Genomic DNA, 12541 nt, shown 5'->3' on the forward strand with positions numbered 1-12541 from the left:
GTGACTTAACGGCTTGCATATTTGGTTCACACCCCAAACAAGGAGTAACATATGGGAATTTGGGACGACGAAAAGTCAAAAAGTGGATGCATATGAAAATTTCTCTTTTTCCATTTTCTTTCGTGTATAATAATACCGAGATGCACTATTTTAATATGCTACTGCTTAGCCGGATTGGGAGTTTCTGGAATTTGATGAAGATGCAATACACACAATTGATGACAGCATGCACTCAACATCTGATCATGTAGTGTCATGTCTATAAAGGATGCAACGATTCGTGACTGTGTCTGGAAGACTTGGTTAAAAATTCAGACGAAACCTCTTATTTTCTCTGTATTGGGAAAAGACATGTAGAATCGAAAAGTGATTATGGTTGACTTGAATTGTTATTACAACCAAAGATGCTCAAAGTCGCTTTGCCCAAGTCTTCTTTGTCTCTGGGGTTGTCTGCTCGATGCCATACCCTACTCTATATGTATATTTCCCGCCTAGTTATATGCCACTGAACTCGAAGACCAGCACATTCGACCAATACCCCTAAATGAGCAAGCTGAAGCATGAAATTGTAAAAGCAAGAATATAAAAAATCCTACCACCCTTAACGATATCCAGCGCTACACGGAATGAGACTGGTCCGCGCTCATCGACGGACAGCCGCCGAAGTGTTCCCAAGACGGAACAACATCTCCGTTGCGGCACTTATCCAACTCTCTCTTTCCCTCTCTACTATCCCCTTTTCACTCTTTTTTTTTTCTTTACTTGCATTTTCCTCTAATATTCAGTCTCTCTTTAATTTGATCTTCCTGTGTCCCAGTCCACAGGCCTGCCACGGCCATGTTTCAGGTACGTTGTTGGACAGTTGGCCAGTTCAATCCGACCCCGGACGGCCATATATGCATTACTTGAACACTCCATCTAACCACAAATCTCCCATGAAATCTAGCGCCTCCGCGACGCGATCGACTCGCGCATCGCAGAAGAACAAGCACGCCAGAAATCAAGCCAAGAAGCCCTCTCCCGCTCCAACTCCGCCCGCCTGCCCCAAGGCCCCGGCCGACGACCTGCGCGCCCCCGCCGCAACACCGCAACGCCCGTCCGCGGCCCGGACCCGAAAGAGTTCGAGGCAGATTTTGCTATCGGCGACGATGATACACCGCCTAGATCGGGGACCCCGCAGCCGGAGCCTGCGACGGGGGGCGATGGCGCTGCGGATGAGAATGTCGGGGAGAAACAGGCGTCTACAGTAGAGTCGGGTGGGAAGGAGGCGGCTGCTGGTGATAAGGGGACTGGTCAGAACCAGGCGCCGTCGGAATTGCCTCCGGAGGTTAGGGCGAAGTTGAGGAGGTTGGATAAGATGGAGACGCGGTATCATGGTAGGGCAATTGTATTTGGGTGATGGGGGAGATAAGGGGATGATGCTAATGATATGCGACGCATGATAGACCTCCTGAAAGCTTACCGAACCGCGCATTCACGAGTTCTCTCGATCGAACCATTTGAAGCAGCCTTAAGAGAGAATACCCCATTGACGTCCATCAGCGAACCGAAAGCCTTCACGGAGTACTTGAACCAGATTTCCTTGAAGGGGGATATGGTTACGGAGGAACTTAAGCGGATTACAACCGAGAGAGATGACTTCAAGAAGAAATTGGAGGAAGCTCAGAGGTCTAAGAACGAAAACGCACCGTCGAAGGGAGGAGAGACTGGTGATTCTGCGAAAGATGCGGATACCACGAAAGAGGGCGAAACCGAAGAATTCTTTTCCTTCGATAACGAACTTCCACGTATCGAGTCCGAGCTGAAGGAGAAACAGGAGGAGGTTGAAACACTCAAATCGCAGACGGAGAACCTTAAACGTGACCTTTCTATTGCGCGCGAGTCTACCGAAGGCATGGTGCAGAACCTGGAAACCGCGACTCGCGAGCTGGGAGAATTGCGTGAGGCCAAGGACAAACAGGACACCGAGGTTGAAGAACTTAAGAAGTCCAAGAAGACGGAGATCGACGACTTGAAGGCTAAACTAACAACCTCAGAGACTACGATGGTGAAAGCCAACGCTGAAGTCGAGAAGCTCAAGACAGGCTTGACACAGAAGACCGAAGAACTAGAGAAGCTTCGCACACAAGCCTCGACATCCGAGGGCAACGATGATCAGTCTAAACAACTCAGCTCGAAGCTCGAGGAATCTGAGACGGAAAAGCAGGACCGTGAGAAGCGACTGGGTGTCTTGCAAGGTCTGGTAGATAAGCTCCAATCCCAGCTCAAGGAAACCGAAGCTTCAGTTTCGAGTCTCAAGACCGACGTCAGTGAGAAGACAGAAGAGTTGAACAAGCTTCAGAGTCTCGTTACCTTCCTTGATGGTAACTTGATGGACAACGCAGAATGGCAGTTGACCAAGGACAAAATTACCAAGGGTCAACAGCCAGACTTTGAAGAGCTCCGAAAGAGCCTGGCACCTTCGAAGGAACCGGAAACAGCTCTAGAGGCAGAGCTAGAGACCCAGGCTGCTCAAACAGCTGCCTCTGCCCCTAATACCGGAGGTGGGAAGAAGAAGAACAACAAAAAGAAGAAGAAGGGCGGTAAAGCTGGAGAGGAAACTAAACCAGCACCAGTCGCTGCTGCTCCGGTGCCCGAGGGAACCAAACCATCCAAGCCCGAGTCTGACGAAACCTCTAAGAAACTCGGCGAACTGGAGGCGAGGATCGAATCTCTCACGCGTGAACTTGGAGAGAAGGAAGCAGCCATCGACCGTTTGAGTAACAAGCTCAAGGGCGAGGAAGACCTGAAAGAAGAAATCGAGTCACTACGAGACGATCTGCTCAACATCGGCCAGGAGCACGTTGAATCAAAGGACAAGATCAAGGAGCTTTCAGCGGAGAAGACAGCTCTCGAGGAGACTATTTCCAAGCTGGAGAAGGAGCTGGCCGAAGTGCGCACTAGCACTGCCTCCCAGTCAGCAGACTCCGAGAAGGCACACAAGGGTCTGAAGGAAGAGTTCGAGATCTTGAAATCGAGAGCTGCAACGCTTGAAACGGACCTTTCCGCGGCACAGCAGTTAGCTGCTACCCGCTTCAAGGATATGACAGACTTACGGGAAACTCTTCAGAAACTACAACCGGAGTTGAGGGACTTGCGATCCGAGTCATCTGAACTCAGGTTCACGCAGGATACTCTTTCGCGCAAGTCGGCTGACTTGAAATCTTTGGAAAGCAAGCATGATGGTTTGCGTGCAGATTTGAAGAACCTCAAGTCGACCATATCCGACAGAGATTCTGAGATCAAAACACTTAACCAGAAGATCCGACAGGAGACTGATAGTCGTTTGAAGGCTGAAGAAGGATTGTCAGTTGCTCAGTCAGACTTGAGGTACTCCGAAAGCAAGAAGCAGGAGGCATTTGAGACGCGGGAGAAGATGTCAGCAGAGCTCTCCAAGGCTCAAGATGAACTGAAATCAGCGCGGACCAAGCTCCGAGATGTCGAGGGACAAGCCGCCCAGCTGGGCAAGGAACTCAACAGTCTGAAGGAGGAGATCGAACTGAAGACAGCTCAACATGCCAGCGCCCAAAGTCTAATGAACAGCATGCGCGACCAAGGTGCGGAAATGGGTATGCAGATGAAAGAGGCACGCGAGCGCTGCGAAAGCCTGGAGGAAGAATTGGCCGATGCTCATCGACTTCTGAGTGAGCGCACCCGCGAAGGCGAGACGATGCGCCGCTTGCTGAACGACATCGAGAGCCGCGCCGAGGGCAAGGTCCGCGACTTCAAGGAACGAATGGAAGCAGCCATTGAGGAGCGAGACCGCGCTGAGGAGGACGCCAGCACACAAGGTCGTCGTCGGGCCCGAGAGCTAGAAGACCTCAAGAGCAAGGTCCGCGAAGCTGAAAAGGCCCTGCGCACTGCCGAAAACGACAAAGAAGATCTGGAGCACTCGCAGAAAGACTGGAGGCGTCGTCGTGATGAACTAGAAGGTCAATGGGAACGGTCGACAAGCGAATTGAACGAGATGCGCCAGGCCATGACGCGGTTGCGCGATTCCCTCGATGAGAGCGAGAAGCAAGTTCGCGACTTGGAGAAGGAGAAAGCTGAGCTGCGTCGGTCAGTCGAGGAGACGAACAGTCGGCTCGAGAAGCTGCGCAAATCCAACCGGGCTCTGGTGGATGAAGCGCGTTTGGGTCAAGGGCCGCGGTCGTCGCGATCGTCCATGGACTCGGGGTCAAGACGGCCGTCTGCGACGCCTGTCTCGTCTAGTGACCGTAGTCCGTCTGTTCGGAGAACTGAAACGCCTACTGGCCCGAATATCGACTACATCTATCTGAAGAACGTGCTTTTGCAGTTTTTGGAGCAAAGGGATAAGAATTACCAAAAACAGCTTATTCCTGTGCTGGCGATGTTGCTCCATTTTGATCGGTGAGTCTCCCATCTAAACGAACTACAGCAGAGTAGAAACAGTGGAAGCTAACGATAACAGGACTGATGAACAACGATGGATGTCCGCGATCGCGTCCAGATGAGCTGTCTACGGTTATTGATGTCATTGTAACTCTATTGTTGTCTTCTGTATATTTTACTGTGTCCATTGAAGCATATTTGATTATAACAGTGGTTCATCACGTCTCGCAACCGGCGTTACGATTAACGTAGAAAGTTCTTTGAAATAGATGCACATTGCTCGATAGTCTCACGAAATATCAAGTCTGACGTTATATGTCTACCAGTTACCAAGCATGTCTGACCAACCAGACATTCGCCTGGCGACGCCGGAGGGCGAGTGTATAATCCATCAAATAATACACCGCTGGACACATACTTACTAGGCCGCCAGACGCCCCTATCATTTACCAATTCATCCTCGACCTAGCTTCCCACCAATCCTCCCTCCACAAAGTCACCGCAACTCCAGAGACTCCCTCCTCAAAACCCTCTCCTAAACCAGGCAGCGCCTACACAGCCCTCATAACGGCCCACGCAACCCCCGAAAGCCCCATCCCAGCCCCCCGTCGGCATGGCCCTCTTTCTACTACAACTACGCATCCTGGCGCGCCGCACCGGGGGATCTACTTCGAGCAGTGTACGTGCAGTCTGTCTAGTGTCCGGGACGGACAGTATGGGTTTAAATTGTTGAATTCGAAGAAGGTTGTTGAGATTCGGGGTGAGAGGCTGGAGTGGAATGTGTTGAGGGAGAATGAGAAGAGTGTTCGGTTTTACGAGGGTTGGAGCGGAGGGCTGGGAGGAGTGAGAGAAGATGATGCTGGAGGAGGAGAGGTTGGGTCAATTGTCGGAGGCTGTTGGTGCCAATGTAGAGGATTAACCGCATCGATATCTCTATCAGCGCTGCATTCCTCGATATGCCGAATCTGACACGATCTCGATCTATCCGACTTAGCGGCAGATCCTACCTTATCGAGTCTAGAACCAGGGCACAACCCCCGCCAAGCTTTCTCCTGATGACGTCTTCTCGATCATGGCCAAAGCTTGCCGTGACCGACTTCATTCATCCCATGTCCTTTTTCTCTGACGGCGATTCCTAAGCTGCTACATCGTGTTCTACCTTCATAGTATTTGAGAGGTGGACGGTTCTTGCGATAATGGCATCTGCTTCCGCAGACCACGCCGTGCACCACAACAATGATGTGGACTACGTCATCCGCTATCGATTTGGCGATGCTGGTAAGATTTTAAGAAACTCGAAGATGGTCGGTCGGATCACAGAAGGTGATGAATATTGACGATTACAGATACATCGGAGGCAGGGAAGCAGTTGGAATTGCTGCTCCGTACGCTGGTTGAGATAGGATTACAGACCGAGGTGCGTCAGGGGGATGAATCGACTTTGTTGGTGTTTGTGCGGGCGACGAAGAAGAGCGTCAAGCGTGGGGTTTATCATTCTCGGTGCGTATTTTTTTTTTTTTTACTGCAATGCTAACAGATAATGGGTGCTGACTCGACAGTGTCCGCGACTGGCTCCATGGCGTCCGCAACACCGAACCCGAATCAGCTTCCACCGCAGAAGCCCAGACAGAAGCCGAGCGCCTTCGCGTAATCTACCATATGATCACAGTGCCAAAGGAAGAAGGTGGTGCAGGAATTTCTCCGGGTCATGGCGAGTGGAAGCACATCGATGCGATTTTCTCGTTGCACGACGAACAGACCAATAATCGGTGTATGAGGGAATGGAGCAGGAAGACGTTCTTGTCTCCAGAAGATCTGGATCAGATTCGCGGTCAGCTTGGTGAAAGTGTACGTGCGATGGACTCTACGCTTGCAATGTAATGCAGTGCAATGCGGGGTGATGCAAGGTGAACTGACTGGTGCAGGTGGCTCTATACTTTGCATTTCTGCAATCGTACTTTCGATTCCTGGTTTTTCCAGCCTTGTTCGGATTCTCTTGCTGGTTGCTGCTTGGATCATTCTCGATTATCTACACTGTCATCAACTCACTGTGGTGTATCGTTTTTATTGAATACTGGAAGCGCCAGGAGGTCGACCTTAGTTGTCGTTGGCAGACCAAGGGCGTCTCTGTCGTGCGGACGAAGAGACGAGAGTTCATGGCTGAAAAGGAAGTTCGCGATGAGGGAACGGGTGAGGTTCGGGGCGTGTTTCCGGCTCAGAAGCGGATGTGTCGCCAGCTGCTCCAGATCCCGTTCGCTTTGCTGTCCGCTGTTGCTCTGGGAGTGATCATCGCTACGTGTTTTGCGATTGAAATATTCATCTCGGAGGTGTATAACGGACCTCTCAAGACGTACTTGGTAAGTTAGCTATTCGTTTATCATACTACAGCAGACTAATTGTCAGGTTTTTATTCCCACTATTCTGCTTTCTTCGCTCGTGCCAACCATGAGTGCGGTTCTAACGGCCGTCGCTACGAAACTTAATGACTACGAGAACTACGAGACCAAGGATACATATGATATCGCCCTGACACAGAAGATTTTCGTCATTAATTTCATCACGTCTTACCTCCCCGTTTTTCTCACCGCGTTTGTCTACGTGCCCTTCGCCAGCCTCATTGTCCCCTACCTCGATATCTTCCAAGTGACTGTTCGTCCGTTTGTGTCCAAGGAACACGCAACGACGGCTCGTACTGCCAATTTCAGCATTGATCCCGACCGTCTACGTAAACAAGTGATCTATTTCACCGTTACTGCGCAGATTGTGGGCTTTGCCATGGAGACGATCGTCCCGTACCTCAAGCAGAACCTTTTGCGCAAGTACAAGGAATATCAGAAGAAACAGGGCAAAATTGATGCCACCGGAAGCGACTCAGAAAGCGAGAATGACCAATCTGTCTCTTTCGACGACCCTGTGGACGAGGTCAAATTCCTCACCCGAGCTCGCAACGAAGCTGAACTCTCGGATTACGACGTAACCGATGACTTGCGTGAGATGTGCATCCAGTTTGGTTATCTGGCTCTCTTTTCCCCCGTCTGGCCACTTGTTCCTGTCTCCTTCCTGGCCAACAATTGGGTCGAGCTTCGTTCGGATTTCTTCAAGATCTGCATGGAATGTCGTCGGCCTCTGCCATTGCGCGCGGACACCATCGGGCCCTGGCTCGAGAGCCTGGGCTTCTTGTCGTGGGTTGGCAGTATCACAAGCTCTGCCCTCATCTACATGTTCAGCAACGGCCACCCAGGTCCGAACGGCGAACCATCTGTCATCAAGGGCTGGGCGCTTTTGCTGACAATATTCTTCTCCGAACACCTTTATCTCATCGTGCGGTATGCTGTTCGCGCAGCCATGGATAAACTAGAACTGCCAAACTCCCGCCAGGACCGCACGAACCATTACCTCATGCGCAAACGCTACCTGGAGTCGACGCTGCGCACTGACGTGGTGGGCGATGAACCTGATGACGAGATAGATATCCGGGGTTCTGAGCTTGACGAGATCAGTGTCAAGACGTTGGAAGATGATGCTCGGAAGTCGAGTCTGCATGAGACGGATCCGGCCGATCGATTCTGGAGACGGCAGAAGGGATGGTTGGAGTCTGCGCGGGTTGGTCAGAGCATTATCCAGGCACAGGTTGGGAAGGAGGGTAAGAAACAACAGTGAGCTGGTTCCATGTTATTAGAGACTGTTTATGTATTAATAAAGTACGCGTCTCGTTTCGTCGTACTCGTAGATAGCAGTGAACAGAGACATTTCCTGATATGGTTAGCTTGTATTAGTATTCCGAATCTCCGAAACCGGCATGCCAGGATCAGACAGTAAGAGCTGCGATGCTACCCCTGTCTCTGTAACTGTAGAGTGACATTATTGTGTACAAAGTACTATCCGGGAACCAGGCATATGGAAAATTTTGGGAGGATTATGCACCGCCTGTGCTGCAGTGAGCTGCTATGCAGATGACTAAGCCGTACACAAGTATGACACTATGGCATGTTAGTGTCCACAGATCACGCCACCTCAAAAACGTGGACGCGTGACACTTATGACCGCCAAGACCATTAATCAGCGAGGACGTGACACGCGATTTATTCAAATACAATACCCATTACTCTGAATTTCAATTTCAATTTTCTTCTTATGTTACAGTTGTATGTGATTTCAAAGTATACGTTGATCTTCTCATTACTATGGATCCTCAGCCTGAAATCTTCAATTTAGAAGATTTTACTTCATCAAGTCCAGAGACTGATCCCAATGTCGAGGTATTTATTTTAATTGAGTATTTGTTAACTGATTGCTAACGGCTCAATGCGGAAATAGGGCATTCCTGTACAACTCACAAATTCAAAAAGCCATTCTCTCCAGACATCAAAAATTGAATATATTGATGACTTACCAGAGTATCCGACAAGTCATATTCATGGATATTCATATGTTGTTGCATCTAGAGGGCGATCACAGAATGAAATGGAGCAGCTTGTTCATGAGGTACTGTTGAGTACTTTCTAATTGCTTTTAAAGTGCTTGCTAATCAGTTACAGATTCAATACTCACGGCGTCAACAACATGGACCAAGGAGACCAGTCAAATGCCCATTTTTCAACTGTTTAGTTAAAAGATGGACTTGGAAATGCTCTGGTATCTACGCATGTGAATTTTTGAATCCATTTCTTCAATCCTATCATCATACATTTGTTGATGAGGATTGTTGGGATGTGATTCGAAATACTCAGAGGAATATCCAAATCCTGGAGGCAAATATTGGAAAACGAAATGCATACAGGTATTTAAACATCTCCTAAACAGCTTTGAAGCAATTACTAAGTACTTCTAGCTATTATCGGTCAAAAAATGAATTTTTCAATAAGGGTTATGCATGCATTGACCAGCTTCCAACTTGCAAGCCAGTTTTTAAGCGGCATACCCAAATGGTTGGTTAAATCTTTTTACAATGCTCCAAGTGATTTCTAACTAGTCATAGAATGTCCATGGTGAATTTCCACCATATATTGGCTGTAGTAATGGATCCAATGAGTTTTTAACAAAACATCATCGAGGATCTATTCAAGGCCATACATCAATTGATCTACAGTTCCTTGAGGACCTTTTTAATCATGATATTATGCCACCAACTGAAGAATGTGGTGTTTTTGAATCATTAGCATCCCGACGAAAGTATTGCGGTAAGTGTTTTTTAAGTGATTGTCAATCACCTATTAACTGGTTAAAGATCGAGATCACCTTCAGGGGCCAGGCAGACTACAGCATACTTCCTGTGGTGTTATTTTTACTGCTTTAGTGCCAGTTGATATCAATGAATGTCCATATATCCTCTTTACATCCCATGGAATTCACCAGCATCCACCTCCACCACCAAGCAAGGCACCAGAACGAATTTTACAAGGGGTTAAAAGGATTATCCAACAAATACAAGATCCGAGTTTGACCACAGGTAAGTGGTTGGTTCTCAAGTGATTGAATAATACATACTAACTAGTGTTAGCACAATTTCTTCGAAGTCCACAACTAGAGGCATTTTGTCAGCAGTATGGTGCTTCTACATTAGCAGAGATCCACTCTAGCTTCTGTAATAAAGACCGAATTGCAACAATTATCCAGAAACAACGACTTCTTTCATACCCTAATGGACAGGATATTAATGGGTTGCTATTCCTACAGAACCGGGATTCGCTAATCAATGTAAGTGGTTCTAATCATCCATTGCCTCATTGAATGACTATTAGAATGCTAATGAAGTGCCTAGGAATACATTCAAGAGAAATATCATGATTCTCAAGGTACAATGGTATTTTGTGCCTTCAAGGATCAGATTGACTTATTATCAACTTTATCTTCATTTGAAATTGATATGTCTTTCAAGCGAATTCGATCCAAAGAGATGAATGAGGTTCTTTTTGCAACATTCATGCCAGATCAATGCAAAAGTTAGTATCTGCATAACTGCTTGAGAGCTACTTGCTAACCACTTGGCAACTAGTCATAACTTTACTTCGAGTCTTTACCAGTGAGGATTCTACTGAAGGTTACTATTTACTTTTCAAGCGAGCATTCCATCTTATTGAGAAGGTTTCTGGACGACCAGTTCTATTTGATCCAATTCATGGATCTGGGATTCATGGTATTATTGTTGATATGGACACAAAACAGTACACAGGTAAGCACTCCTGAAGTACTTTTGATGCAGTTACTAAGTAATCAGGGCTTGGGCAATATCTTTCTGAAATTGATCCTCAACACCAAGATCCTACATGGCAGTTACAGCATATTATCATATTCTGTCGTGTTCATTTTCAACGCTCAATTTTAAAGGCAATTGGGACTAAAAATAAAGGATCAGGCCTTTGGAGTCGCATGATGAGTCTCCTAGATTGCCAGTCAGAGGCTGAGTATGATGAGTTGATTAAACTACTGATACGTTAGTATTGAAGTGGTAATAAACCACTCAATAAGTACTTGCTAACTATCGAATAGAATATGAATCGCCAGCAGTCCAGACCTGGGCCATACAAAAAAAAGAGTGCAGTTATTAAGGCAGGTCTAAATGAATCATGCTCAAAAATTCAGCCACATTATTTTAATATTCTACGAAACCATACAAATGCTGTTGAGCAATCACACCAAAAATCATATGCTTCAGGGAAATATTTGACTTTGGCTGAAGCAGCTCGGAAGTACTTACCAACTACTCATCAACTGCTTGATACAACACTAACTATCTTAGTTCTGCAAAACTTGACAAAGATGATATTCTTCAATATCATAATTTTCAGCAGTTCAATATTCATCATTCATATCGAGCTTCTACAATGGAGGCAAACTATCTGCGACACATGAGTCGGGAAAGTAAGTTATATAAGTACTTCTTAAGTAATTGACAAGTACTTAATTTAATATAGGAAGAGGCCATAAACGTCAGCGATTATCTTCAACAGCTGAATCAGAGAGGCAAGCAAGCAGTCAAAATTTTGAAATCTCACATGAAAATTCAAGAGGTTCTTCTTCTCAGGTTGCTGATAATGAGTAAGTATACTTTCATGTCAAGTGCTTCTTGAGCAGTTACTGACTAGTTGATAACTACTTAGATCTACAACCTCATCACGGAATCTTCGCCGAGTGGCTTCAACAAACATACTGACAATTGAACAACGCCGTCAAGAATTAGAATTACGAGACCTGGAGGCAGAAGTCAAAAGGAAAGAAGAAGAAGTTCGCTTGAAACAGCTTCAAAATGAGCAATTAGAGCTGGAACTTATTGTAATGGGCCGAAGCCTTGCTATCTAATATATAGATATGTACAAAAGAACTCGTTGGGGAAAGGAAAGAAAGAAAGAAAGAAAGACACGCTGGCGGTGGATTTATATACTCGTGATCAGGTGATCTACGATCACCTGACTTCGGCACGCTCTTGTGAATAGCTTCAATCGAGAACCATTTATGGTTCGAGGTGCCTTTCGGGCCTAGCCCGTTACATTACCCCCTTCCTCGTCGCCTCCGCGATCGCCCCCCGGCGTGGGGTGGCTCATTTGGTATACTCAAGGCCGATTGGACAACAATCCCATTCATCGTTTTGTAGGTTTCCCAGTCATCCAATGCTATGGTATCCTCCATGTTCCTCGCATCGTTCCATTCCGGTTCCTGCCAGCCAATGTATTTGACTAAAAACTCATGTCTTTCGCCTCGTCCCCACCGTCGAAAACGCTCATCTAGTATTCGTTCGACCATATATTCTTCATTCCCATTGATCATTTCTGCAGGAGGTTGGTAGTCATCTTTCCGTTGGCTAGGGAAGGGATCCATTGCCGCTGGGCGGAGGAGCGCTGTATGAAACACGTTGTGGATTGTGCCTGGTGTGTTGAGGCGGTAGGTGTGGGATCCAATCTTTTCCAACACAGTAAATTTTGCCTGCCTGCTTCCCAGTTTCTTGCTAGGGCGTTCTGTTTGTATATTGCGCAGGTCAAGCCAGACTTTCTGCCCAACCTGGTATTCAGGGGCGACATCTCTTTGACGATTGGCATAGTCTTCTTGTTTCTGTTGGGCGACAGCCAGTTCTGTTGTGGCGATGTCAAGAGCTCCCCTTAGCTTGGCTGCAATTCGTTCACCTCGTTCACGCATGGTGCCCAGGTCTGGTGCT

General features: G+C 47.4%; 3 protein-coding genes across 3 annotated transcripts; all 3 read left to right on the forward strand.

Moving 5' to 3' along the window:
- Positions 1-837: 837 nt before the first annotated feature.
- On the forward strand, positions 838-4514 carry ACHE_60433S (putative vesicle-mediated transport protein (Imh1); the record flags this gene model as incomplete). Its single annotated transcript, XM_043281606.1, has 4 exons — positions 838-846; positions 947-1376; positions 1446-4410; positions 4472-4514. The coding sequence occupies 4 exons, from the start codon at positions 838-840 to the stop codon at positions 4512-4514; spliced, it is 3447 nt and encodes a 1148-aa protein (XP_043139069.1).
- A 1074-nt stretch (positions 4515-5588) lies between these two features.
- ACHE_60434S (anoctamin family protein) lies at positions 5589-8052 on the forward strand (the record flags this gene model as incomplete). The annotated part of the gene is made up of 5 exons (XM_043281607.1): positions 5589-5670; positions 5739-5892; positions 5952-6240; positions 6318-6749; positions 6796-8052. 5 exons carry the CDS (start codon positions 5589-5591, stop codon positions 8050-8052), a joined length of 2214 nt encoding a protein of 737 aa, XP_043139070.1.
- A 3164-nt stretch (positions 8053-11216) lies between these two features.
- Positions 11217-11434, forward strand: ACHE_60435S (uncharacterized protein; the record flags this gene model as incomplete). Its single annotated transcript, XM_043281609.1, has 2 exons — positions 11217-11253; positions 11307-11434. The coding sequence occupies 2 exons, from the start codon at positions 11217-11219 to the stop codon at positions 11432-11434; spliced, it is 165 nt and encodes a 54-aa protein (XP_043139071.1).
- Between the last annotated feature and the right edge of the window lie 1107 nt (positions 11435-12541).

Source organism: Aspergillus chevalieri, chromosome 6, assembly GCF_016861735.1.
Source record: "Aspergillus chevalieri M1 DNA, chromosome 6, nearly complete sequence".
Classification (NCBI taxonomy): Eukaryota; Fungi; Ascomycota; class Eurotiomycetes; order Eurotiales; family Aspergillaceae; genus Aspergillus; species Aspergillus chevalieri.